General features: G+C 39.1%; 1 protein-coding gene across 1 annotated transcript; it reads left to right on the forward strand.

Annotated features, from left to right (window-relative positions):
* Nucleotides 1–11,403: 11,403 nt before the first annotated feature.
* Nucleotides 11,404–26,822, forward strand: LOC122077998 (vacuolar-sorting protein BRO1-like). The gene is made up of 8 exons (XM_042643879.1): nt 11,404–12,295; nt 12,579–13,529; nt 18,109–18,198; nt 19,144–19,212; nt 23,222–23,362; nt 23,803–23,851; nt 24,871–24,974; nt 25,979–26,822. Exons 1-8 carry the CDS (start codon nt 11,624–11,626, stop codon nt 26,510–26,512), a joined length of 2,610 nt encoding a protein of 869 aa, XP_042499813.1. The 5' UTR covers nt 11,404–11,623; the 3' UTR covers nt 26,513–26,822.
* The last annotated feature ends 339 nt before the right edge of the window (nt 26,823–27,161 follow it).

Genomic DNA, 27,161 nt, shown 5'->3' on the forward strand with positions numbered 1-27,161 from the left:
ATTGGTACCCCTTTCCTTATTAAATAGGATACCCAAAATACTTACTTCATTCAATCTACACATATTCTACTGCAAACCCAATACCATTTTTCACATATGAATATAACCATCCCAATGATCTCCACAATGCTAATTATAGGGATGAGCTGGATCGTATAATGTTGTGCTTTAATCAGGCCTAATCCAGCCCAACTCAAACCGACTCTGATTTTAACCCTGATTTATATAATTTAATTTAGGGCCATCATCGTATCCTTTTATTCGGAATATTGAAATCTAGGTCATGGTTTCTTATGCTCAGAAATCAATATCTACGACCACTAATTCCAATCCAAATCAAGCGATTAGGCGATCTGATATCTAATTCTTGGTGAAAGAACTAATCTGTTTGGGAGAGGCAAAACTAATATTTGATTCACATATAATTTGTTATAAATTAGGAATGTGTTTGAAATTTAAAAATAAATTGAAGTTAAATCATTACCCCATGTTTGGTTGGAGCGTAGATGCTGCACCTATTTGGTTGAAGAAAAAAAAAAATCTAAAGGCTATGTTTGGTTGCAAGAGGAATTAAAGGGTAAGAAAGTGAAAATTTTCATTCTTAAAAAAGAAATGTATGTAATCATTAATGTGACTATAACATTAACGGCAAATCATTCCCTATTTGGTTATTTTCATTTTTACTTTGCATTCAAAACCTTTTGCTATAATATGTAAAATAAAAATCATATCTAAAATGTATTATTACTAAAAATGGTTAAGAAAATAATCACATTGGATGACATGGGGTAATAATTATAAACATTTCTTTTTTAAGTATAAAAAATTTCTCCTTTCTTTTTGTGTTTCTCCATTTGCCTATCGAACCTCTTCAGATCTTCACTAATCGGTGAGGGGAGACTAATCAAAGGAATCGTAATCTCTCGCTATAACGAACGCTTCTTCTTGCTTCATCCCATCTTTAGGTACTTCTGATTGTCTCAATGTCAGTAAATCTCTTTTTTAGATTAAAATTTCTGCAAATATAAATCTTAGTTTCAGATCCTTAGTGTTGTTTTCAGTTTTGGGAGTGGGGTTCCTTCCAATTACTGTTAAGAGTGCATCTTGTTTGGATCTACTAGTTTAAGGCTCGTGGGTGCTGCATTTCGTCTAATTTTATTCTCTCATCACAGACTACTGAATCATTTTGATTTATTCACAATTGGATTATAACACTACCTAGTTTTTCCCAATCTATATGTAATCTCTACGCATCAAACTTACATCAAGGAGGGATTTCAGATAGTTTAGTAATTTCAGATCGATCATGTTTTTCCCTTTTACAGAAAAGCTAATTTCTCTCATAATAGGACATCAAATTGAGGAAATATGGTGAGGGAACCGAGTAATAAACCATGTCACCTATCTGAGTCATCCAAGGAGATCGACATTGGCACACAAGGGATGGATCTTACCCTCGTCCTTCACCAACTATTACTGTTGCCAATAATCAAAGCCCAGTGAACCCTACATTCACTGATTGGCAACATTAAGATCAATTGATCCTTTGTTGTCTCCTCACCACTCTCACTAAAGGTTTTTTCTCCTATATCATTGGCCTCGATACATTGCATGCTGCCTGGCGTGCTCTCAAGAAACTCTATGCACCTCAAACACAAGCTCGCATTATGCAGCTTGAGTTCTAGCTTCGGTCCCTTAAGAAAGGCTCCCTATTCGTTGCTGATTTCATATAGAAGGCGAAAACATTAGCCGATCACTTGGCTACCACTGCTACTCCCGTCAAGGACTCCCAACTTGTACTCAACATTCTCAGTGGCCTTGGGCCTAAATACGATGCATTCATGACGTCTATTACCTCTCGCCTCGAGCTTATTCCCATTGATGACTTTCTTGGCTTACTGTTCAACCAAGAAGTTATACTTCAAAGTCGCAATGCTGATCTTCCTTCTAATGCTTCTATCACAGCAAATAATGTTATGTGGTCTTCTAATCAATCTGGATTTCCTCAACATGGTAGAGGGCCGAGGTCGTGGCCATAGCCATTATACTGGATCTGACAATTGATCCCATCTTACCTGTCAGGTGTGCACTCATCAGGGGCATTATGTGCTCCAATGCTCACATTTCCAATCAACTTGCTCACATTTCCAATCAACTTCCTGGCTCTAGGATGCTCACATTTCCAATCAACTTCCTGGCTCTTATTTGCTGTCCACCCATTCTTCTCCAACTACCAATTCGGGCGAGCACCAGTCTTTATATAGCATGATCGTTTGGGTCACCCTACCCAACGGGTTATCTCTTCCATTATTTCCAAGCATGCTTTACTGGTGATGACCTCGTCATCTCAAGCCTTTTGTGAAACATGTCATTTGGGAAAATCTCATAAACTTCTATTTACTTCTTTAAATTATTGTACTCAACATTGGAACTAATATATTCAGATTTATGGGGCACTTCTACTTTGCCCTCCACTTTTGGTTTTTGTTATTATATTAATTTCATTGATGCTTTCTGATGCAGGAGGGGTTCCTAGATTACTAGGTATCCTACAAGATTAACTAACTAGGTAGGTTAACTCAAGGGGCTTAGGTAAATAAGACCAAAGAATCTCAGCAAACACGATTAAGCATGCAAGATAAAGCGAGACTAATAAACAAAGTAACCAAAAAGCAATATTAATCTAGACGGAAAAACACATAAATTCTTACTCAAGTTTCAAGTGGGGACATGGGGAAGGGAACAAACGACATATGAATATTAGGTTCAGCACAAATCCATCTAGACACCCAAATTAGATATGCAACAATCGATAAAATAGGCATAAACAAAGGGCAAGGGCAGACTTCAACGTCAATGGGTTGCAATATATGTAATAAGGATTTAGGGAGGTGGGGAGGATTTAGTTTAGTACTTTACCATACTGTTATTCAGATCTGAGGAGAGAAGAAGAAATCCAGGTTCTCCAAAATAAAGAGGTTGTATTCCACCTTTTGTTGAAGAAGATACATCCAGCTAATTGTAGAGAGAGTAGCAGCAGTGGTGTAAAGGCAGCAGTGTGCAACAGTGCAGTTTTGTACCGGCAGAAATATGTTGCAGCAGCAAGTTTATAACAGCAGGAATATGTTGCAGCAGCAGTGAGGTAAGGCAGCAGGTGCAGCAGCAGCAATTTTGTAACTCCAGTAATGTGTTGCAGCAGCAGTGAGGTAAGGTAGCAGGTGCAGTATTAACAACACAGCAGCAGAAAAAAAAAGTTATAAGACTGAAAAGAAAGAGAGGGAGGCGAGACAAGAAGATTGAGAGAAGAGAGAGCCGAGAGACTAAGGGAGGAAAGAGGCGAGAGAGAAAGATGAGAGAACGAGAGAGAGAGAGAGAACCGCGAGGGGTTTGAGGGTTTATTCTTCTTTTCAATATTCTTCATTAATTGAACATGAACAATGGTCAATTGCCTTACACTTAAAGAGAGTAAACTTCAAAAAATAAAAAGATACTTAGAAACTCAATTGCATGAAATAAAAACTACCTAATAGATCAATATAAAGAAATCCTAGTTTCCTAATTGTGTAAGACAATCAAATATCACTAGATTTAAAGCAAAATACTAGAATCAAATAAGATTTGGTGGGGTCCACAAAATCTTCCAAGATCTTCTAAAAATCTAGATCGATCTTGGGACCAAATAAGATTTGGTGGGGTCCACAAAATCTTCCAAGATCTTCTAAAAATCTGGATCGATCTTGGGACCCACAAGATCTTCTGAAATCTTCTAAGATCTTCTAAAATCTGGATCGAGCTTGGGGCCCACAAGATCTTCTTCTTTCTATTCTTCCAGCCACAAAGATGGCTGCTTCTTCTTCTTCTTGCGCCTGTACACTTTGATGTCCCCATCACATTCAATAGATATACTTGGTTGTTTCCACTCACTGTGAAATCAGAGGCTTTTCCCACCTTTATCATGTTCAAAACACAAGTGGAAAATTACTTTGGTCTTAAGATCAAAGCTGTACAATCTGATGGTGGTCGTGCATATCATATTTTCCACCACTTCTTGGCTCAGCATGGTATATTACACAGGCTCTCTTGCCCTCGCACCCAGGCTCAAAATGGCAGTGCATGCAAGCAATGAAACATTGTTGAATCCGGACTGACATTGCTTATACATGCTTCTGTTCCACGTCAATACTGGGATGATGCCTTCTCCACTGTAGTGTTTCTCATTAACTGTATGCCAACCCCAATCCTACGCAATGCTACCCCTTATGAGAAATTATTTGGTAGGTAGCCTGACTATTTACAGTTGCATTTGGGTGTGTTTGCTTTCCAGGGTTAAGGCCTTACACTCAACACAAACTGGAGGATCGCGGATCGCTCTAAACCTTGTGTATTTCTTGGGTACTCACTCCATCACCATGGGTATCGATGCCTTGATCGCCAAACTGGTAGGGTCTATATTTCAAGCCATGTTGTCTTCAATGAGCACATTTTTCCATTTTCTCAGCCTACCCCCAACCCTCCTCTCAAATCATCACCCTCATTACCAATTGTTCTTTTTCCTCCCCCAGTTCTTAGTCAGGGGGTGCTTTCAACCCCCTCCCCCTCCCCAGCCTCCCCTCAACCTGAGTCGGCCTCCCCACTTGCCACACCGCCTTCTTCACCACTACCACCACGACCACTAACTCCCCCAACCCGTGGCAATCACCATCCTATGGTCACCCATCTAAAAAATAATATTCGTAAACCCAAGGTGCACATGGCCACCAAACATCTAGTTTGTCAATGCTTTCACTCTATGGTCACCCACCCTGAACCGACTTGCTTCTCTACTGCCAATAAAGACCCCAGGTGGTGCCTCGCAATGGCCTCTGAGTTCAATGCCTTACTTCGAAATGGCACTTGGGATTTAGTGCCTCATCACCCCTCCATGAACTTAGTCAATTGCAAATGGATCTATCAGGTTAAGACTAAGGCTGATGGTTCTGTTGATCGCTATAAAGTGTGACTCGTGGCAAAAGGGTTCACCCAACAGGCTGGACTGGACTATAATGAAACGTTCAGCCCTGTCACCATTAGGGTTGTTCTCTCCATAGCTATCAGTCACAATTGGACATTAAGGTAACTAGCTGTTCAAAATGTTTTTTCTTCATGGCACCCTTACTGAACAGGTGTTTATGAAGCAACCACTGGGGTGCATTGATCAACAATATCCAAACCATGTTTGCAAGCTTTGTAAAGCTCTCTACGGTCTCAAACAAGCACCCCGGGCTTGGTATCATCGATTTAGCACTCATCTGATCTCTCTTAGTTTTATGTCATCTCAGGCCGACTCCTCTTTATTTATTCGTCACACATCCAAGGAGATTATGCTTATACTAATCTATGTTGATGATATCATCATCACTGGTAGTGACTCTCAATTAGTTGCCTCCCTTATCTCTACTCTTGATCAGGAATTTGCCATAAAGGATCTTAGGGTTTTGAGTTACTTCTTGGGTGTTGAAGCACATCGCTCCACTCAAGGTCTCCACCTATCCCAAGCTAAGTATGCTACTACCATTCTTCAACGGAGCAATATAATGGAAGCTAAGCCGTGTTCCACTCTAATGGCGACGTCCTCCTCCAAGTTCTCTAAGGAATCTGGCCAACCATTGACTGATGTTACCCAATATTGCAGTACTGTTGGGGCTCTCCAATATCTCACCCTCACCAGGCCTAATCTCACATTTTTCATCAACAAAGTATGTCAGTTCATGCATTGTTTGTCTACAGAGCATTGGATGGCAGTCAAGAGAATACTGTGTTACCTCAAGGCCACTCTTCATCATGGAATCTTTCTCAAACCCATGGATTGTTCTGTTCTAAGGGCCTTCACCAATGTCAACTGGGCTGGCTTCCCTGATGATTGAAAGGACCAACAACTTCTGTATCTATCTTGGACCTAATCTGGTATCTTGGAGCTCAAACAAATAGCCTACAGTTGCGTGTTCAAGCACCGAATCTGAATATAAAGGTGTTGCCAATACTGCCTCTTAATTACTATGGCTACAATACCTACTTCGTGATCTTAGGTATACTCCACCCCGTCCACTTGTGATTTGGTGTGACAACATTGGGGTAACCTACCTTGCCATCAATCTCGTATTTCATGCACGTACCAAGCACGTTGAAATAAATTATCATTTTGTCCGCGATCAAGTCGCCAAGAAGGTTTTAGAAGTCCGCTTCATTCCCACACAAGATCAAACAACTAATATAATAACTAGACCTCTTGCTATTTCTCGGTTTGGTATGCTTTGGTCCAAGCTTACTGTAATTGATTTCCAGTTACGCTTGAGGTGGTGTAATAAACACGTCACTTATCTGAGTCATCCAAGGAGATCGACGTGGCCACACAAGAGATAGACTTTAAGTCATCTAAGGAGATCGACATTGCCACGAAAGAGATGGATGTTCACCAAGTCCAATAAGATACCTAAAACTAATCCATCTCTTCTCCTGTAAAACACTTCCCTATTCTTATCTTATAATTATATAACCTTATCTCTTGTAACCATGTATTTGAATAATATAAATACAATGGTACTCACATGTGATAGTGTGAGAAACCATTACATAACTTTACACTAAGAGTTGATCTTTCTATAAATGCTCACAAGAGGTAGCTTTTGTTATACTCGAATCCTAAAACTCCCTATTTTAATGTTCAGGTGCGGCACTGGAGGACATCATTACCAGTGAGTACTGGGTTGCATCCGTCTTTTGTCGAGGAAGGAAGGGCGACCCCACTTGCACCTGCTACCCATGCTTAAGTAATTGGAAGGGATTCCGGACCTGAAGGGAAAGGTTAGTTGAACCTCACACACACTAGAAACCTTGGAGAAGGCCCCACTCAGACTAAGGAGAGATCTCCATACAAAGTGACTAGTTTAGCCTTCACCGGCTGATGGTCACCGACGGATGGAGCATCCATCGGTGAACACCATACGGTGAGTGCATAGGCCAATTTTGGGTTATTTTGTCGTGGGACCCGAGACCTCCCGATCGTATACCCCAAATCCATCCACATTGATGGAACAAGGTGTTAGGGAGTTGATTAATGTGGTGGGACATCTTGAAGTGGGTCCGTTAGTGCCGAATAGCGGAATAGCCCGGTATTGGGTAAAAACCCATTAATTCCCAAACAGCCCTTAGTGGGACTTAAGTGGCTATAAATAGGACTCTTACCATTCATTTCTTCTCCTACCGAAATAGAAACAAGGAGAGGGAGAAAGAAGAAGAAGGAGAAGGAGAGCAAGGGAGGAAGGAAGGAGGAAGGCTAGGGCTCCATTCTTGAGATACACCCACATGCTCATCTCTCCACACACATACACACAAATCTCTTTCTCTCTCTCTCTCTCCTTCCCATTTCACTCTTTATTGGAAGTAATGGAGACCCAACCAAATCCCACCTACCCAACCATAAAGACTACATAATGGGAGGGGGAAATTAGAGTAAGAGACCCACCTTGGCAAGGTTATTCACTCAACCTTGGGTCTAAGGACAAATCCTTATGAAACCCCTATCCAAAACCCTAGAAATTGGGGTAACTAAACCCTAGACAAGTGTTCTACTCAAACCCTCTACAATTTCCCTTTTAAAATCCATAGTAGATGTTATGTTGAACTAAATTCAGCAACTACACTAAACCTAAGCTAGGTGTGGTGTGTGTGGGTGCCCCACATACAAACCCACTCTAAAAATCACAAAAACCTAAGCTATAAACTATGTAAAAGATAAGAGATAAAGAATAGAGTTGGGAAATGACACCCCACTGAACAACATACACTCCCACCACCATACACAAGGGCTACAGGGCCTATAGGGCTGATCTGGGCAAGGAAACCCCGATTTTAACTTCACCGACTGATGGTCACTGGCCAGTCGGTGAAGTCAAGGATCATCCACCGGTGAAAATATTACAGGATGTGCACCCCCTTTCGGATTTGTCCACCGGTGAACTCATCGGCGGATGATCATCCACCGGTGAACCATTTTAAAGCTAATTTTTAATCCTTTTATTGGGGCATGGGTCCTAGCGTTCCACTTCCCTATGGATAACCAAATAACCTAAAAACACTATGTGTTATAGGAGTGGAACCGAGAAGTGACGGGAGTACGCAACACGAAACTATCAACTATCTACCGCCATCTAGAGCTCAAGGTGAGGGGATTTTGTGTGCTTTTATGGAATGCTTGTATCATAATGCATATGTGGATGAATTTTATCATTTTTCATATTATTATATTATTTCTTATATAAAGTGTTGATGTGGCATGAGAATGTGGATTATGATTGTGCATGTGTGTGTGTGTGACTGGGATGTAGGGTGGCCTGTGGTGGGTGCCTACGACACTGTATGCCCAGAGTGTGTGTGTTTGTATATGTGGAGACTGGGGTGCAGGGTGGCCAACGGTTGGTGCCGATGGCACTGCATGCTCAGGGTGAGTGTGTGTATGTGTGTGTGTGTGTGACTGGGGTGTAGGGTGGCCAACGGTTGGTGCCGACGGCACTGCATGCTCAGGATGAGTGTGTGTGTGTGTGACTATATGTGATTGGGGAGTAGGGTGGCCAACGATTGGTGCCGACAGCACTGCATGCTCTGGGTATGTGTGTGTGTGTGTGTGTGTGAGTGTGATTGAATTGTGTTATGGCATGTTAGAATGAATTGGGCTAGGATAATCACCCTGGTGCTACAACCCTTGTCAATAGGGGTTTACATATTGGCTAATCCTTTCGTTTGACAGTCTGTGGTTGGGGACAATTTTCGGTGACTGAGGTGCGCAGATGCTAGCATCGTGACAGACCCTCATGTGATGTTTGATTCGGTGACGGGTATACCCTACATACGATGTTGGATTTGATGTAGTGGTATTATGGGAGGGTTATTAATAGAGGTTTACCAGGTAATGATGTGGTTCCAGAACCAGCATGCTCTTGACTCGCAATTAGCTTGTATCATTGGGGACTAATAACGTATATTCATGACTGGGGATAACACCTATGTTGCAGTAGCACTTATACCCCCTTTGGACTTATAAATTGTTGCTTATAATTGCTTGATAATAAATGGATCATGTCATTGCATTCATATTGATATGGTTGGGCATGAATATTTATACTATTGCATTTTCTTAGATTGTCATGATTGCTTGTGTGTACCTCTCACTGGGCTTCGTGGAAGCTCACCCCTTGTTGTTGCCTCTTTTTAGATGTTGATTCAGGAAGTCCTTCGAAAACTGTGATTGAGGTTTCGACTCTCTACGGAGGTGACCTCTGGGCTGAGGAGCTGGTTGAGCACGAGGATGGATGCGTGTGCGATGATTGTGCATTTGGAGCACGCTGAGGATGGGAGTATCATTTTCTATTTTTGATTTTTTTGTGCTTAACAGATGTAGCCCTATGGGGTCATAACTGTAATTATGATATAGATGTGAAAACATTCTTTTGTGTAAATATGGTAAATATCAATAGAGATCACCAGTTAATATATTTTGTTTATATTATAAGTATGTGATTTTAGAATCATTTCATAATCTTATGAACTTAAAGTACTGCATCGTGGATCCTGGATGGATTGTGGACACGTGTGCATGCCCATGTCGCCAGCCTTTAGGTGAATGGAGGCGAGGTGTGACAGCTTTTGCTTCATCTTCTTCCCCTCTGTTGATATTTCCATCGACTTTTGATGTTGATTCCCTTTGTGCCCTCAAGATCATCTTCAAAATACTCGAATCTGATTCAATAAAATATGCTTGTTACCCAGTTTCCTCATTTAAGGAAATCCACAAATATGCAGGCTCTAGCCTATGCTCCTCCCCCAGTCAGCCCGTATCTCTTCTACTCATAAATTGGGTATGTCACAGGGACCTACTACGTGTTCTGGATTTAGGGCTAGGTGCTCATGTTTTTGTGGTTGACAGTCACAGTCCTATTCATCTCCACAATCTCAGTGATCAGAGTTCGACTTGCTCAATCTCCGCCGTTACCCACATGTTGAAGATCGTGACTCTTCACTGGGCGGTGGAGTCGTTTGCACAGTCGGTTGGATCGAGTAGCAGACTTAACACTAAAGGGATGGGGATATTTCGGTCATTAGAAAAAAAAAAAGATTGCAAACTTAACAACCATATTAAACATCCAAGCACGTTAGATAGAATCTTTTCATTTGGGGGAGGGGAGTGAAATATTTGCAAAAACGTGGGGAACTTGATATTTAGCTATAGTTCAAGGGAGGGGAGTGATAATTCCCCTTGATTTTTAAACCATCTTAATTATATCATATAGATGGGTATGCCTAGGAGTATCAATCGGTTTAGCCGGGTCGATTTTAAAGAAAATGATTATATTGTAATTACAAAGAAAAATCAAGGGTGATGTTGTCAATATTTTGACATTGTGGGATGTTTACATTGACATAGAAGATGTTTATTTGAATTATCTGATATTTGAAATAGTGTTGGTACTGGTGATTAAAATTTTGGACTTATTTTAGTGTTTGTATATTTAAGAATTGATGTTTGATTATTTGTATTTAAGAATATATATTCAATTTTCTTTACATGCTTCAAAAGTTATTTATAACCTTAAAATTTTGTGAACATTTGAATGCCCAAAACCATTTTGGAATCAGAACTAGACCATCTCATTATTAAACAGGACCTAATCCTAGTTTTGGGATTAGGCCCCTTGGGGCTAGAATCAATAAGGAGCCATCTCATTTGACAATCTTAGCGGGGCTGAAATTTTATAAATAGATAAGATAGACCCCAAAATCCTCCTCTCACATGTTAAGTTTCAAAGCAATTGGAATTTGTGACATGACAAAAGCATAAAAAAAATCTAGGACCTCTAAAGATGGATGGGAAAATGATTGAATTTGCGATTTACATTTGGCATGTGTGATGTATTTATACAATTTACTAGATGTCTAATAGTCAGAATTATCACAACACTTTTCTACATGACAAAATAATTAATCCGACCTTCTAATTTTCATCGTTTTGACCCCAAAAAACTTTCACTATTTGTAATTTCTATTTCAGCTAAGTGTTTTCTTTTTGAGAGCTCCCACTATGCCACAAGCATAGGGCAAATGTCTTGATGGTCATTTTGCACCCCTATGTCTCAGCACGGGGCAACTCTTGGACAAAAAATTATCCCTTTCTATTTCATTTGTTTCATTTTCTTCATAACCAAACTAAGGTAGCGTTTGCTATGCATTCTACATTGATTTCATATTAAAAAAAAAAAAAAAAAGTTGATTTTTTATTCTCAGATGATAAGAGGAACACAAAATTGACCTAGAATGCATTCTATAAGTACACACCAAACGCAACCTATGCATCCGTTGTTTGGACATTAGTAAATGGAAGAACAGAAGGCAAACCGGATATGAATGAATGAAGCTCGCTGGTTAGTGGTTAGTCGTTTCCGTAGAGGAGAAGAAAATTACAGGGAAAAAAAAAGGGGAATTCCTGAATTCAAACAGATCGATAGATCTCCAAAAGCTATCGGTCGTTACTGTTCTTTATCCATAGGATTTCAATTTCCAATTTGAAGTTTTCTGTTTGTTTCGGAATCCAACAATGGCCGCTCCGGCGTCATCGTCAGCGGCGGCGAGCCTGATGCTGGCGATCCATGAGAAGAAAACCAATTCTGTTGAGATCTATCGTCCCCTCCGCCAATTTATCTCAATCAACTACTCGGAACGCGAAGCTCAGAACCTCGAAGATGACCTTCAATCTGTGAAGCATATGAGGTCTGACCTCGAACGCCCCGCCGACTCTCCCGATGTTCGCCGTGACCTCCTTGTGAAATACTTCAAGGCTTTATGCGTCATGGAATCTCGTTTCCCAATTTCTCCCGATAAAGAACACATCAATACCATCATTTTCCTCTGGTATGATGCCTTCAAGAATAAAAACAAGGCATCGCAGCAGAACATCCACTTCGAGAAGGCAGCTGTGCTCTTTAATCTTGGAGCTGTTCATAGCCAAATCGCTCTTTCTGCTGATCGATCTACGGCCAGTGGTCGTATCCAGGCTTCTCACTCCTTTATGGCATCGGCTGGGGCGTTTGCTTTCCTCAGGGATAACGCGTCAATGAAAGCTTCGATTGGGCAGTCGACGCTTGATATCTCTGCTGAGTGCGCCGGAATGCTTGAGAGGCTCATGCTTGCTCAAGCCCAGGAGTGCGTCTTTGAAAAGGTTATCGCGGAAGGCAAATCACCTGGTCTTTGCGCCAAGATTTCCAGGCAGGTGAGGTATTTCTACTCGTATTGTCTTTCAACTACGGTTATTATTCCGTTAAATTTTGGGCTTAGTAACTATTCAAGAAGTAGGAAAACAAAAGAAAATAAAGTTTTGGGTTGGATTGAAACAGAGATTCACAAGATTTTGTGATTAAATTGAATGGTTAAAATTGTGTTTACTAGTTTCACTTGGAATCCGATGAAATCACCGTCAAATGTTCTTTTTAATGCTTATTCTTCATCTCTGTATTTTCCTTGAAATGTGTCGGTTGTATGAGGAGTGAATGCAGGTTGGAGTATACTACGAGGAAGCTTTTGCAGCCTTAAATGTTGCTCCTTTGAACCAGCATTTCGACCGTACTTGGATATCACATGTACAGCTGAAGGTCGCTCACTTCTATGCTGAAGCTTGCTATCGGTATGGTTTAGAATTGCATGAGAAAGAAGAGATTGGTGAGGAAATTGCACGATTAAAGAGTGGGATTAGTGCAATAGCCGATGCCAAGAAATCTACTAAAGGAGTTGCAGTACAACTTATAGATGCAGTTAATAGGTTGGAAGCTGATATTAATCGCAATATTGAGAGGGCTATGAAGGAAAATGATCGAGTTTATCTAATGAGGGTTCCTGGAGCTAATACTTTATCACCTCTTTCTGCTGCTTCACTGGTCAAGTCCACACCAATGACTGATGTCTTGGACGCGAGCAAAGAAAAGTTGTTTGCAAGCCTTGTTCCTGACAGCAGTGCAAAGGCTCTATCAAGGTATACTGAAATGGTTGATGACATCATTCGGACGCAAGCTGAGAAATTGCAACAAGGGAGTGAGATAGCCAGAGTGAGGCTGAGGGAAATGGACCTGCCTGAATCCATTCTTGCACTGGAAGGGAATTTTACTCTACCAATGGATCTTAAAGAAGATGTTGAGGCAGTTCAGATCAGTGGGGGACCATCTGGTTTGGAAGCTGAGTTGCAACAACTTAAGGATTTGAGAAGGGTGAATCATGAATTGCTGGTCCAGACTGAAGAGATGTTGCAGAAGGAAGCAGGAGAAGATGCTCAATTCCGAAGTCAGTTTGGGACACGATGGACTCGACCTCAATCCAGCACTCTAACAAAGAACTTGCAGGATCGCCTGAACAGATTTGCTGCAAACCTTAAGCAAGCTGCAGAAAGTGATTCACGGATTGAACGTGCTGTGAGGGATCATTCAGCCCTTATGTCAATCCTTGACCGACGGCCGGTTTGTTTTATTGACTTAATACTGATTTTTTTTTTTTTCCTTTAGTCTGGTTTCTTTTTGTTTTTCATCTGTCCAACACTGTAATACTGGTTAATGCATTTACTCTTGTTACTTCTGTAGAATGGCCTTCATCCATTTCCTAGAATGTTATCTTGGGTGAGCGGATGTTTTAAGATGACAGCCAGATGGTAGCAGACAATCTTATTTAAATTTTGTTACGGATTTTATCCTAACAAAAGAACTTATCTTACGCCCAAGACATGATGATGAGGGCCATGAGTCCTGGTCATCCAGTTTAAGTTCATAACGTAGTTAACTAGTAAATAAATGTTCACTCGTATACGGTAATATGGTATACCCTCCTATTGCATCCTAATTTGAAATTTCAGCGTTGATCAGTGAGGAAGTGGTTGTTGCAATTTCTGTACAAATGTCAAACCATGTGAAAGATACCATAGACATTGAAGAATTAATCTGACTGATCTTGAGATCTAAAGACCTAGAGAGATAAGGAGTCTACTAAACTCAACTCGACTAAGCCTTTTCCCAACTAAATGGGGTCACTCAAACAAATATTTTTTTCCATTTCACCTTTTTAAAATCCATGTTTGTGGTCGATCCAAAGCTATTCATATCATTTATGACTACCTCTTCCTAATTTAAGTTTGGTCTATTCATTGGTCTTTTCACTGCTTTAATTTGCATCATGTATCTCCTCCTTAATGGTGCACGGTGCACGTTGCACTCAAGGGGCCCCGTTGCAAATGCCCATACCTCATCAAGTGTCTGTCCAAGTTATCTTCCATAGAGCCACTTCCTTATCATCTTGATTTTTTGTCATTTCTTATTGTCTTTTTGGTTCTTCCACTTGTGGGCGAGCTTGTGGCACAACGGTTAAGTTGCACTATTGTAACATGTTGGTCGCAGGTTCAAAACCTGGAAATAGCCTCTTCTGCGAAGCAGGGGCTAAGGCTACATACAACTTGCCCCCTCCCAGACCCCGTAGTAGCGGGAGCCTCGTGCACTGGGTTTTTTTTTTTTTTTTTGGCTGTTCCACTCATCCTTCAATGTCCTTATTAAAATTACACTTATTTTGTTCATATGTTCTTGCCCAACATTCAGCTTCATACAACATTTCTGGCCTTATAGTTGTCCTATTGAATTTTCCTGTGAGATTGAATGCCAGAAAAGAGAAAAATAAAAAGAATGACAAGAACTTTGTGTTGTAGTTGGAGAAGAGGGGAATAAAATCTAACCACACACTTATATTCTCTTTTATAAGAAAAATGGTGGATACATCCCTGATGGAAAGGATAATGTGGCTTTAGCTTCTAAATCAAGCAATTTTCTTAGTTACCGTCTTATCCCAATTGACCTTAACATGTCTAAAGCTATGTTATGAGTAAGATTACTTTCTGGATATTTTCTTTAAACGATCGTCCAAAATTCAACAAGAGCAATATCTTCAATGTAGGTCAGTTGTTCATGACTGCCCCCTCCCCCCTTTCTTAGTTGCATAATGTTCCAATTTGAAGAATTTCATCGTCAACGACCATATCTTCTACCTTGATCTCCTATTTTGCACTTAAAGAAGATAATGCATAATGAGAGTTCAAAATAGGCTGATGTGGATAAGTCACTTGGACTTATTTTATTGCAAATAAGCCTTGAGTTATGTTATGTATGTATTGGGCTTTTGATCCCATGGGTTTTCTTTGAAATGGGCCACTTTAATAGGCCTAAAATATGGGTAGAAGGTAGAAAAACGGGATGTTATTCATTAGTTTAAGTAGTTACTATTTAATTCAATAAAGGCCCATTAGGCCATTAGTTGGTTGTAAAGTCCTATATGGACTATTAGTTCGTTAGCCTACTCCATGTGGGAGTCATAAAGTCAAGTATTAGTCCTATTTTGAATTCCTAGTTGTAGTAGGAGTGTCTAGTCCTATTGGGAAACTAGCTCCTAGTTGTAGTAGGAGTGTCTAGTCCTATTGGGAAACTAGCTCCTAGTATTAGTATGATTGTAAACTTCCCCTCTATAAATAGAGAGGCATATGTACCATTATTGGACAGATTTGAATAAAAGAAAGTTTGCATTTATGAAAGAAAGTTTGCAACTAAATGCTTAGACCAGCTGAGATAGCTGTGGGTGAGAAGCCCAGGCTGAGATAGCCACTTCCTTTATTCTCTTTCACCCTTCTTAAACCCCCATTTGTTTTATTCTTCTTTTTTATTTTATTTGCTGTAACATTCAAGAGGTATAGTTCAGATTTTGATAAAAGTCTCCAGAAATCAGAACCGATCAGCAATCCTAGTGGGAATAGGAGAGAGATCGATCTCCTCTCTTTCTCTCTTCTGTACTCTGTTCAGCCAGGTCTTCAATCAGGGTATTTCAGGCCTCATAAGGGTCCCACGATCCTTACCTAGTCACTGCTGGAACCATTCAGTTGTTGTTCTTGAAGGTTCTTCTCAGTTTTCTCTCATAGGTCAGAAAATCAAGAAAGCTTGTAACTTTACAACCAGCCATCAGAATCCTCTCAACTTTGGGGTTTTTGTACCCTCCCTAGGGAATATCTACGCCCAAGAGTGCAACTCAATCGGACTCCTACAGCCCTGGCCGCACCTCTCTCTCTCTCCAGCTCTATAACAGGTCTTTCTCTCTCTTATCGGGTTAGGTTTTGGGTTGGTTTTGCTCCTATATGGGTATTGTATCATTGGGGATTTATTTGATGGTATTATTTATTTGTTTCTTACTCCTATTTGTATTGTTTGGAGTTATAAACTCCGGAGTTAGTTACTTGTAATCTACTCCTGCATTACAGCCTTTTTCAAATTTGTGGCACTATTAATTGAACACTATCTTAATTTTTTGAGTCTCATGTCTTGCCTGAACTCTCCTGATGTAGATAAGTTCTACTCCAAGCATAACCATCGCAAGAAGGGAGGAACCAGGCTTGCTAATGTAATACTGTATTTGAAAGATCAAAACAGTACCAAAATAGGACCTTTTCTCAGAATAAAAATCTAGAGTAGGAGAATGATTAATAACAACAAATCAGATGACACACCGAACTCAAATCTAGTTCAAAAAATATAGGGATTAACAATTGTGGGCAGGAACAGATGGCTTAGATTAGAAAAACATGAAAAAGGACAGCTCAAATATGTCTTATGACTTTTGGAAATGTCACCACTTGTGACACCAACAACTGCACTTACCTATTTTCTTGTTTCTAAGTGAAACTTATTTTGGACTATTGTCTTAGAACTTGTCTACCTAACTTTCTTCTTTTTTCCTGAAATATTACTATTTTTTCTTGCCTTTATTGCCGAGTCCTTACGAAGCTTGAATCTCTCTCTTGGGATATTAATTACCTAAGGCAGAGTATTGATGAGCCTGTCCATTCTCTGTTACTCCCTCTTTCCTTGCTAAAAATCATAAATTCTCTTCTTTAAATTGCTATCCATCTCAGCTACGTGTTAAAGTATTTGAGAGCATGTGTAATATCTTCCCTTGCCCTTGACAAAATACTTAACTTACGACAGAGTCGAAAGGAATAGAACCAAACAGCAGAAGAAGAAGGATCTTTGACACGATTAGGGGTTTCAACCAACCAACCAAGCCGTTGAACCATAGCTTGTAATTGTGGATTGTGACCCTGAAACTGCATTGAATCTGGTCTCTGCATTAGCTGTTGAAAAACCTACTACTGTTGAAACCCTAATTGGCTGCTTGGTGCTACTCGATGCTTCCATTCCCCTTGGTTCTCAACAGAGATGATTCGATTAAGATTAATTTTTCGAGAAGAGGAAGAAGCTTTCTGATTTTCTGATTGTGGTATATTATTGCCAGTCCTATTGCTGCAATCTATTGATGATGACATACCCTGGATAACATGTAAAGATTTCAGAACCAGAATCAAAGAAGAAGAAATAAGAGAGAGACAAAGAGATTGGTGTAACTTGGGAGACAACCGTGTAGTTGGGACTTCCCCTTTCGTTCAACATATAGACTAGCTTTTACAGGTCATAACACAAATTGGAAACTAGAAAGCATAACCAAAAGGGAAACTAACTCCAACGTAGCTAATAATACCCTAAACCCAATAAGAAACTAGCAAAGATATGCTTATATCAAATATAATCCCAATGTATGGAGGTCTATGGTCACCCATAGCCCTCCAACCGACACATGCTCTCATGTACTCACTACGCATGATCTTTGTCTTTTCATTATTGATATTTCCCTAATTGTTTGGATTATTCATTGTTTTCTTGGTTATTTACATCTTTTAGAACTAACTTTTTGCCTTGGTTATTTACATTTCTATCCTCTTTCTTTGATCTAACAATGTAGATTGTTCCATAATTTGAGAGCTCCTTTTATAGCCTCATGCATTGGGTTGCTTCTTATATATATATATAAATCCTAATTATAATATAGACATGCTTTGTGGATTAAGCTATACCTTATCTTGTTGATCTAGCTTTAAGTATAATGCATATGGTAAGTTTAGATTTATATCCATGGAAGTGTAGGATTCCTAACCCATCTAATTTGGACTCTTATCTGCATCAGATAGAATCTGCGCTTCCAACTCTGGCGAGGCCAATAATGTCTTTGGATGCCAATGAGGATGCCATTGTGGGAGCCTTGAAGCAGAGCTTGGTAATTTGATCTTTAAGACTATACCAACTCCAATTGTTATATGAGATAGCTGTTTTAATAATATCTCCTTCTTCTTCGATTCTAATTTTTAAGCTTATATTATATTTCTCTAAAAATCAAATGTCCACGTGCTTTACATTCAAATAAATTGTTTTAAATGCCCCCTTTGAGTATTTGACATGTCTATTTTGCCTATTAGGGAGAGAGAGAGAGAGAGAGGAAATTGGTTACTGTCATTCTTTTGTTGGTATACATATGCCCGCATGCTTGTCCATAAATTTTTTGGGAACTGGTATGCATATTGCTGTCCTTCATAATCAGCTCACAAGTTGATACTATTAATAAATCTATATTATCTACTGCTTTTGTTTAGCATGGATGCCTACGTAGTTCTGTTAAGATATTTTTTGTAATGTAACTTCTCCCTGCTTACTTTTTCACTTTCCTGCTCTTTGGTTATGTCTATACATCAGATAATATCTTTTTCTTCTTTCAACTTGTCATGTGCATATGTCAATGCAGATGAGTATTTATTGTCTAGGAAATTCAGGCAAGATCAAGGCAGGAAGCAGTGGTAGTAAACAGACTGGAAGAGTAAAAGAATGTAGATGCATGACATTGCTTTAATTTGAATTTTAACTGAACTCCTGATGATAATTCCCCAGCAAAGCTATTGGTTCTTCTTTGCCCCTAAGAGTATTGTTTTGCACGAACTGTGAATCTGCGCCTGTTCATAATGATTGCCCTTCTTTCTCCCCCCTCTAATGATGTTTTATGGTTTTTTTTAGCTTTCTTTCTGCATAAGAAAGATATATGCAAAGTAAGGGAAAGGATTAGAGATCTACTGCAAATAATTTTGTGAACCTTTCTATTAGAGTCAGCTTAATTACACTACAGTGCTTGCACTACTTTTAGGTCTTTCGCTGACCTGCTGATTCTCTACAGAGGCAATTGGAGACTCTAGGTGCACAAAGGGCTGGTCTTGAAGACATGCTTAAAGAGATGAAAAGGAAGGTGGGTTTGAATTATGATTGATATTATTTTATATTTGTCGGGTTCTCGATGGCCACTTTTACCGGAAGATAGGCATGACTCGTTTTGGGTGCATATAGCTTTGTTACCTCTGTAAACTGTAATCACAGCAACCATTTTGTATGTCTGCTTATGCTACTTCACATGTCCAGTTGTTTTTTTTTTTTTCACCATAATATGTAAAGATGGGGTTCTGGTCGTTGTGGATATGTTGTACGTAGTGCTGTAGAAGACAACTTGAGCTTAGTCGGTGCCTTGTAAGTGAAATAACCTAGAGGGGGGTGAATATGTTATACTAGTGGAAATTTAAGCTTTTCAAGATAGAATCCCCAAATGTGATTGCGAGTTAAAAATAATACGGAATAAAAGAAATAAGCACAATCACACAACACAAGATTTATAGTGGTATGACTCAATCCGAGTCTAGTCCACTCCCTACAAGAATCCTCTTGTAAGGTATTCCACTAGTTCTCCCTTTCAGTACAGTAGGTAGGGAAGAACTTTTGCAATCTTTTGTGGATAAGAGTATCCTTACAAATTCTCTTTACAGGCAGAGAGACACCTTTACATTCTCCTTTACAGGTAGAGAGGCACCTTACTCTTTTTAGAATAAGAGAATCTTTACAATCCTAAGTACAGTCTAAAATTGTAAAAACAGTAAAATAGAGAAAAGTGGAATAAGAAGAATACCTCTAGTGTGGTGCAAATAATGAATGATGCACCTTTTTATGAAGTCTTCTCTAGCTATGATTTACATAGAAGAATGTAGAAGACTTGATTGAGACTTGAGCTCTTCTAAGATTTGGAAGACCGAACAGCTCAAGTAAGATAGAATAGCTTTTTGACTCTTGTATGCTCACTATATTGCTCTTAATGTTTAGACTTTATTAGTATTTAATTAAGAGCAACTTAGGTATTTATAGGTGAGCTTAAGAGAGCATTTTGGGCAGCAAATCAAGCTCTAACGGTCATATTCTGGATCTGCCGGTCGACTGCCACTTATTGCTTGTCGACCAGAAAGAGACATTGGAGATAGAAAACTAGCCGTTACAAGTGGTCCAGGTAGGTGCCGGTCGACCGGAACTTTCGTCCGGTCAACCAGTTATGGCCTCAGATAGGTCCGGTCGACGACTGGCCTGCAGCTCTGTCCTGTTTTTGATAGACAACTGTCATACTGACCGGTCGTCAGTATATCGGCCATAACTTCTCGGTCTGACATCGGATTAATCCGATTCAAGTTGTCTTGGAATCATGACTCAATTTCCTACAACTTCCATGAAGATTTCATTTCCTGATACCAACTCTAAGATTATCCAAAATGCCCTTGAGTCAGGTCATTGTGGTTTTCACAGAATACGTTTTTCCTAGTATGTTCCATGCCACCTAAGGACTTTTATACTTGCCAAAGGTATGTCCTAAGGTCATTTTAGTATGATGTTATGAAATGTATTAGGTGCGTGCATATGCAATGAGTGTGCATCATACAAGGTGTGCTGGCCTATCCTAGGGTCTTCATCTTGGGTCTTGAAGTCTTCATCTCTAGTCTTGAAGTCTTCATCTTGAGTCTTGGCATTCCATTCTTAGGATTTCATCTCTTTGTCCTTCAAAGTTGTATCTCCATTAGTTATTCCTTGAGTTCTTGATTTGAGCTTGCCAAGTGTGTTTCTTCTCATACTAATCACACTTATCAAAGCAAGTTAACGATACATGTTTGTTTGTTAACACCAAAACACATATAGGAGTGTGGGCATGTTCCCAACAGTAAGCTTAACTTTGGCTATGCTTTTCTGTAGTTCGTGAGATTTTTCTGGTTGATTTAATCTTTGAAATTGAGAAGGAGAATAGGATACACCAGAGAAATTGTTGTCAATAGACTGGGCTGAGCTGGAAATCAAACCTAATTGAATTGGGTAGAGTTGGATATCAAGTGGATTTGTTCACTATAAGCCAACCAGTGTCTCAATGTTTGAGTTCCTGAGAGTTTTGACGAAACCTTATTGGACTTGCATGAGGAGGAGAGCCATATTTAATGGGGTGAAAAAGCCATGCTCTTTCTGAATATTTTGTGTCTTTGTCTAGCTACTCTTCCCCTGAACTTTTTTTAAGAATAGCCTTATCAGCCGTTTTTATACCCTGCCATCATCTCTTGACTGAAGAATGTTTATTTGAGATTGATTTGATATTGATGTTTATTTGAGATTAATTTGATATTTTGAATGACTTAAAATTCTCACTCTATGAACAAAAAGCAGGATATAGTATAACATTTTCTGTGAAGTAGGCTTGGAGAAATCACTACTATCATCTTTTATTTGAATAAGTTAATCTCATCAGAATGATAAATTCATGTTGAGACTTGTCGCCATGTCGGTACAAAATTTGGACTCATGGCCAAAAATATTTCTACTTATTATTTATTTATGTCTTAAACTTTCAATCATCATATTTACCAATCACTTTTAGTATTTCTTGGCTCCTGAATTTCGAATTTTTGAAATTTTCTGAGGTTTCATTGAAGTTCAAAGCCTTGTGCTTTCTAGTTTATACCAATTTCCCCTTTGTGAAAGCCGTTATGGTTGGTAACTTGGCTTCCAATTTTAGTTGGGTATGCTGTGGCATGATTGTGACATAGTCTATGTGATGTAGGGGGTTCCTAGGTGACTAGGTTTCCTACAAGATTAACTAACTAGGTAGGGTAAACTCAAGGGACTTGAGTTGGACAGGATAAGGGAAACTCAACAAACAAGATTGACATGCAAAATAAAGTGAGACTAATGAGCAATGTAACAATGAGCAATAATAGTCTAAGAAGAAAAGCACAAACTCACTCAAGCGTCAAGAGGGAATATGGGGTAGGGAACATAGCAGCAAGCAAAGTTAGGTTCTAACACTAGCCTATTAAGCACCAAAGATAGATAAGAATCCCATGTTATATATTCCAAAACCAGTCATGCTTGTAATAAGAAAAGCAGCAACGTCCAAGGAAAAACAGTGGGTGATTAAAGGTCAAACAATGGGCTAAAAGGGAGGGTTTAATGGAAGAGGATGAATCAAATAATAAGGGAACAATGGGGGAAGAGATCAGTAGCAGCCAAGTTATTGAAGAGGAGATCAGCAGCAGCCCAGGTGGGGTCTATCCAAGGATTATGGCCTTCAGTTGTTGCGAGCAGTGGCTGCAATAGTGCAGCAGCAGTTGAGGGAGATAGAGGCAGTGAAAGAGAGAAAGGGAATGGAAGAGAAAGTCGTGAGAGAGAGAGAAGGGCGACAGCTTTTGGCATTCAAAATTTTATTCATTGATTAAAAAAAAAACGATGGCCAATGGCCTTACACTTAAATAGAATAAAACTTCCAAAAATAAAAAAAAAGATATTTAGAAACTCAATTACTTGAAATAATAAACTACCTAATAGACCAATAGAAAGAAATCCTAGTTTCCTAGTTATTTAAAACAGTCAAATAATACTAGAACTAAAGCAAAATAAAATAAGATTTGGTGGGGTCCACAAGATCTTCCGAATGGGAGGACAAGGGGGGGTCGAACCCAGCCTGGTGGCTGGGTTCGACTCCCCTCTCTTCTTTCTTCTCTTCTTTTCTTCCTTTTTCTTTCTTGTTTAACCCTAATTCTCCAACCACAAAGATGGATCGCGTGGTTGGGTCTTCTTCTTCTTTCGGCTGTACACCTTGATGTCCCCATCACTATGGGTTCATTTTCTCTTGTACTAAAACCTTTCTCTCTTTCTTCTGAGATTAAGGATGGAAAACCATGTCCACTACTTCCTACTGACAATGAGCTCAAATTCTTACTTTTAGCAAACCTGATTTGGCAAACTGTTATTCATTGTGCAAACTTTGGACAAGTTTATTCGTTCTGTGGGTTTGTGTTTTGTGCTTCTCTTTTTCAATTGAAAAGGACCTCATCAATTTGTTGCTACTATGAATATGTTTGTGGTAACTGTACTCTGTTCATTATGTTTGTTGTATCTGGTTGCAGGATGAGATCCTGCCCAAATTGATGACATCTACTGGCTCATATGAGGACCTCTTCAGGAAGGAGATAGCAAAATATGATCATATTTGTGAGGAAATTTCTCAGAATATTGAGGCACAAGAACAATTATTGATGCAGATCCAGGTCAAGTTATTTCCTACTATTGGTATTTAAAATGTCTGTCCACTAGTAAGTGGTTTAATTTGCCATTTGCACCATTTTGTGGATCAGTTTAAACTTTTCCATTGTGATTTTACTGGGAGAAATCTATGAGATAGCAGGTGGATCTTGTGTTCATTATAAAATGTATTTCATCTTGAGTTTTCTCAATGGTAACATGAATCTCAGAATTTTTTCTATCTGACCATTGTGCATATTGAGTAAAGTTTTTGAATCTTTAGTACATCAAAAATTGTTAACAATGAAGTGCACTACTTCTTTTTCTTTCTGTTGCATAACTTAATCCTCCCTTCCTACCCCCTACCCCAAAAGTTCTTTGAACCTATTTTTATGGTTAATATGAGAAAATTTTCTCACTAAAAGATGTAAGAATACTGATATGCTTTGGTTATCTTTTTTTCCAGGCTCAAAATGATGAGTTTGCTGCTGTTTTTAATCTGGAAGACTACAAAGGTGACGTTTCTGTTACTAGAAATTTTCATGGAAACAATTATTTGTCTTAAAAACAAATTTCATTGGAAACAACGTTTCTTCAATACCATAAATTCACTCATTGCCTACTTTTGTTTTTGTTTCTTTTCTTATCATTTTATGAATTCCTCATTAAGATGTGATTATTGAATGTGCATTTTGTGTGTGTTCATGAATATATGAAACATTTGTTGACATTTCTCTGTGATTTTTGTTATTTTGAGGACTTTTTTTTTTCCCTTTTCTTCTTTGAGGGGGATATTGATGTCGTATTTCTATAAACCTGAATGTTTGGCATTTCCTTATTCCTTTAACGACAAGCAATATTTGTTCTGTATAAATAAGAGACCAGAATTAATTTTTTAGGGGGGATTAGGGTTCTGGAGGGGGTTTGGAAATTGAGCTGGCTGCTGATAGTGGTCCATGTGTTATGCCTTCTCATCCAGTCTCCACAGTTTTCAGCCTAATAGCCTTTGCCTCATTGCAAATGTGGTATGTGTCTTAAATGTGCTCTAAGGGAGATTATCCTTTTTCTTTATTCTCTGTACACCAAAAAAAGTGATTCCTACTCTTTGTTTTGTTGGATGATCTATTCATTTTCCACTTTGAAGTCTGTGATTCGGTTGTCGGAAAGAGATTTCTGTTATGATTTCTTTCATATGATTTTCCTCTGTTATGGTTTTTGCCTTGGCTTGCTAACAGGCTCTACACATGTTTTTGGAAAAAGGTAATGGTTTTGCTTGCTGTGTGTCAATTACCCCAGGGTTTTCATAGGTTTTGGTAGCCAATAAGGGCTAGTTTCCAGGTTTATTGGAACCAGCTAATCTGGTTTGTATTGTCTTTGTTTTTAAGAACAGTTTGGTGTCCAATGAAAAAGTTCTTAATTTCCTGGAGTTCATGCCAAGTTTTTTGGTTTTCTTGTGATCCAACCTGAATATTTTGATTCAAATTTAGAAATTTGCCCATATAGATTTTAATTTCTATAAGATCTTTGTTTTCAGCATCTCGTGAGAAGTGCTTTAAACAGATTTCAGCTGCCATTGCAAAGTACCGGGAAATCAAGGAGAACATTAATGAGGGACTGAAGTTTTATGTCACTCTTCAAGTAAGAAAATTTTCTCTGTATTTTGTTTTAGTCCCTGTATTTTTAGTGCCTTGATAACCATTAACTGTAACATGAAGTCTTATGTCACTTTTCAGGTAGGAAATTGTTCTCTTTATTTTTTTCTTGCTATTATAGTGCCTTGATTATCAATTATCTGTAGGCTGTAACATGATTTTCGAAAAGGTATGTGTTGCTAAAAAAATTCATGATACGAGTATTTCTTTTCATCAATGGTGATAATTTACTTGGATATCACTTGTAACTTGATTTTTGAAAAGGTATGTGTTGCTAAAAAATTCATGATACGTGTATTTCTTTTCATCAATGGTGATAATTTACTTGGATATCACTTGTTTATTGGAAAAGAAAGGCGATGGATGGCTTCGTGTTCTGCAAATACCACTGCTTGAAGTGCAACTATTTGGGACATTGTCATTTCTAAAATTTGATTATGAAGGTTTAAGATGACCCTGAATTGAGCTGATTCTGAAGTGCTTATGTGGATGCAGATATTAATTTTCTTGCTTTTCCTTCCCTTGTAATTTCAATGAATCAGACTCACATGCTGAAAATTTTGTGAGGATCGGTGCCTTTGTGGATGGTGATCCAAAATCTGAAAACATTGTAGTGAATTTTCTTGACATGTAACTTGTAGGGTGGTGAATCCATTGATTCCTCTGGACTTCAAATAAGCACCAACTTCTTTGACTGAGTATTTGCTTAATAGATGGGAATTGTTGACTCTTCGATGCCTTTGGTCACTGCTTCACTTTATTAGCCCTGATGTTGGTGTGAAGGGTCTTGACCAAGTTAAATAACCATGTAGGCATTTCCTAGTTTATGTTTTGAATAGAGTGCATGGGATGTATTTCTCTTATAATACGTACTTAAACACAGTAGAAAGAGTGAATTATATTTTTTGTTTCGTGAGCATGAATCTTGACATTTTTCTCATTTTGATGAATCAAAGGGGATTGATTAAAGTCTTTTTGTTTGCTAATCAGGATGCTATCACCAATGTAAAGCAGCAATGCAGTGACTTTGTGATGACAAGAAACATCCAATGCCGAGAAATGAGTGAAGATGTGCAGAGGCAAATGGCAGGTCTCAACTTCCGGGACAGGGGTGCCAGTGGGTATAACAGTAACTATCGTCCAGTTGGGCAACCACACCAAACTCAGAGGACTGTTCCTCCACTGCAGCCAGATCCTTCCCGTCCCCAGACCCCTTACTACCAGCAGGAAGAGCGGCCTCCAGTAGCTGGATATGGTCAGACACATCTGCCATATTCCTCTCCACAGCAGCAACTGCCACCAGGCCCACCACCCCCTTACCATGTTCCAGCTGCCGGTAATCCTTACCCTCCCCAGCCTCAGCAACAACCAGTCGAGTATGGACAACCTGCTTATCCTGGTTGGCGGGGCCCATACTACAACGCCCAATCACAGCATCCTGGATCGAATCCTCCTCCACCTTACACCATTCCACCTAATTATCCTCCTCCATCTCATCAAAGTGGCTACTACAAGCACCAATAGTGTAGCATTTGATTCGATTGTTTGCTGTGTGTGATTAAATTCCCATTTCCTATTTTTCCATATCAATGTCTCCATGGCTGATATGGCTTTCTACCTGGACTTTCAAGCTTCATATGTACATGCTGCGTTGCCAGATCTTTAATAATGTTATATGTATAGATGTTGCTTCAGAAAAAATTTCTACCTTCTGAATGAGATTGATGTCGGTGTGTTCACAAAATTTTCAACATGTAAGTTAAAGAAAGAGAATCAATAGCTGTTTTGTAGTTGGAATTAATAGTCCCAATCATTTCCATGTTATATTGCTTAATTTCTGTGTCTTTTATATTTTACTCCTATAATATAATTCTCTCTTTCTCAAAAGACTCACATATGTTTCTTGTACTCTAATAGAATATCCTCTGGAAAATTAGTTAGGGACAAGAAGAGAAATCTTTGTATTAATTTAAAGGAAATGGCTGGGCACGCTGCTAGGGTGTCCAGCATGTGTAATCCTCTCTCCTCTCCCTTCGGAAAAGATTTCCTTGCCCTCTTGTATTCAGCCATGTGATTGGTGTATGTCATTAGCTTATCGGAAGTTGGTGGCATACCCAAACCCTTTCCTTCATTTAAAAGTGTAAAGCTGAATTTGTGACTTATGCTACTGTCG

Source organism: Macadamia integrifolia, chromosome 1 (assembly GCF_013358625.1).
Source record: "Macadamia integrifolia cultivar HAES 741 chromosome 1, SCU_Mint_v3, whole genome shotgun sequence".
Lineage (NCBI taxonomy): Eukaryota > Viridiplantae > Streptophyta > Magnoliopsida > Proteales > Proteaceae > Macadamia > Macadamia integrifolia.

Bases quoted from the DNA above. Each gene is read 5' to 3' on its own strand.
- LOC122077998 (XM_042643879.1), top strand. From the start codon at position 11,624: ATGGCCGCTCCGGCGTCATCGTCAGCGGCGGCGAGCCTGATGCTGGCG. The intron at 12,296-12,578 runs GTGAGGTATTTC...GAGTGAATGCAG, and splicing joins GCGCCAAGATTTCCAGGCAG to GTTGGAGTATACTACGAGGA. The intron at 18,199-19,143 runs GTAATTTGATCT...GATTCTCTACAG, and splicing joins GAGCCTTGAAGCAGAGCTTG to AGGCAATTGGAGACTCTAGG.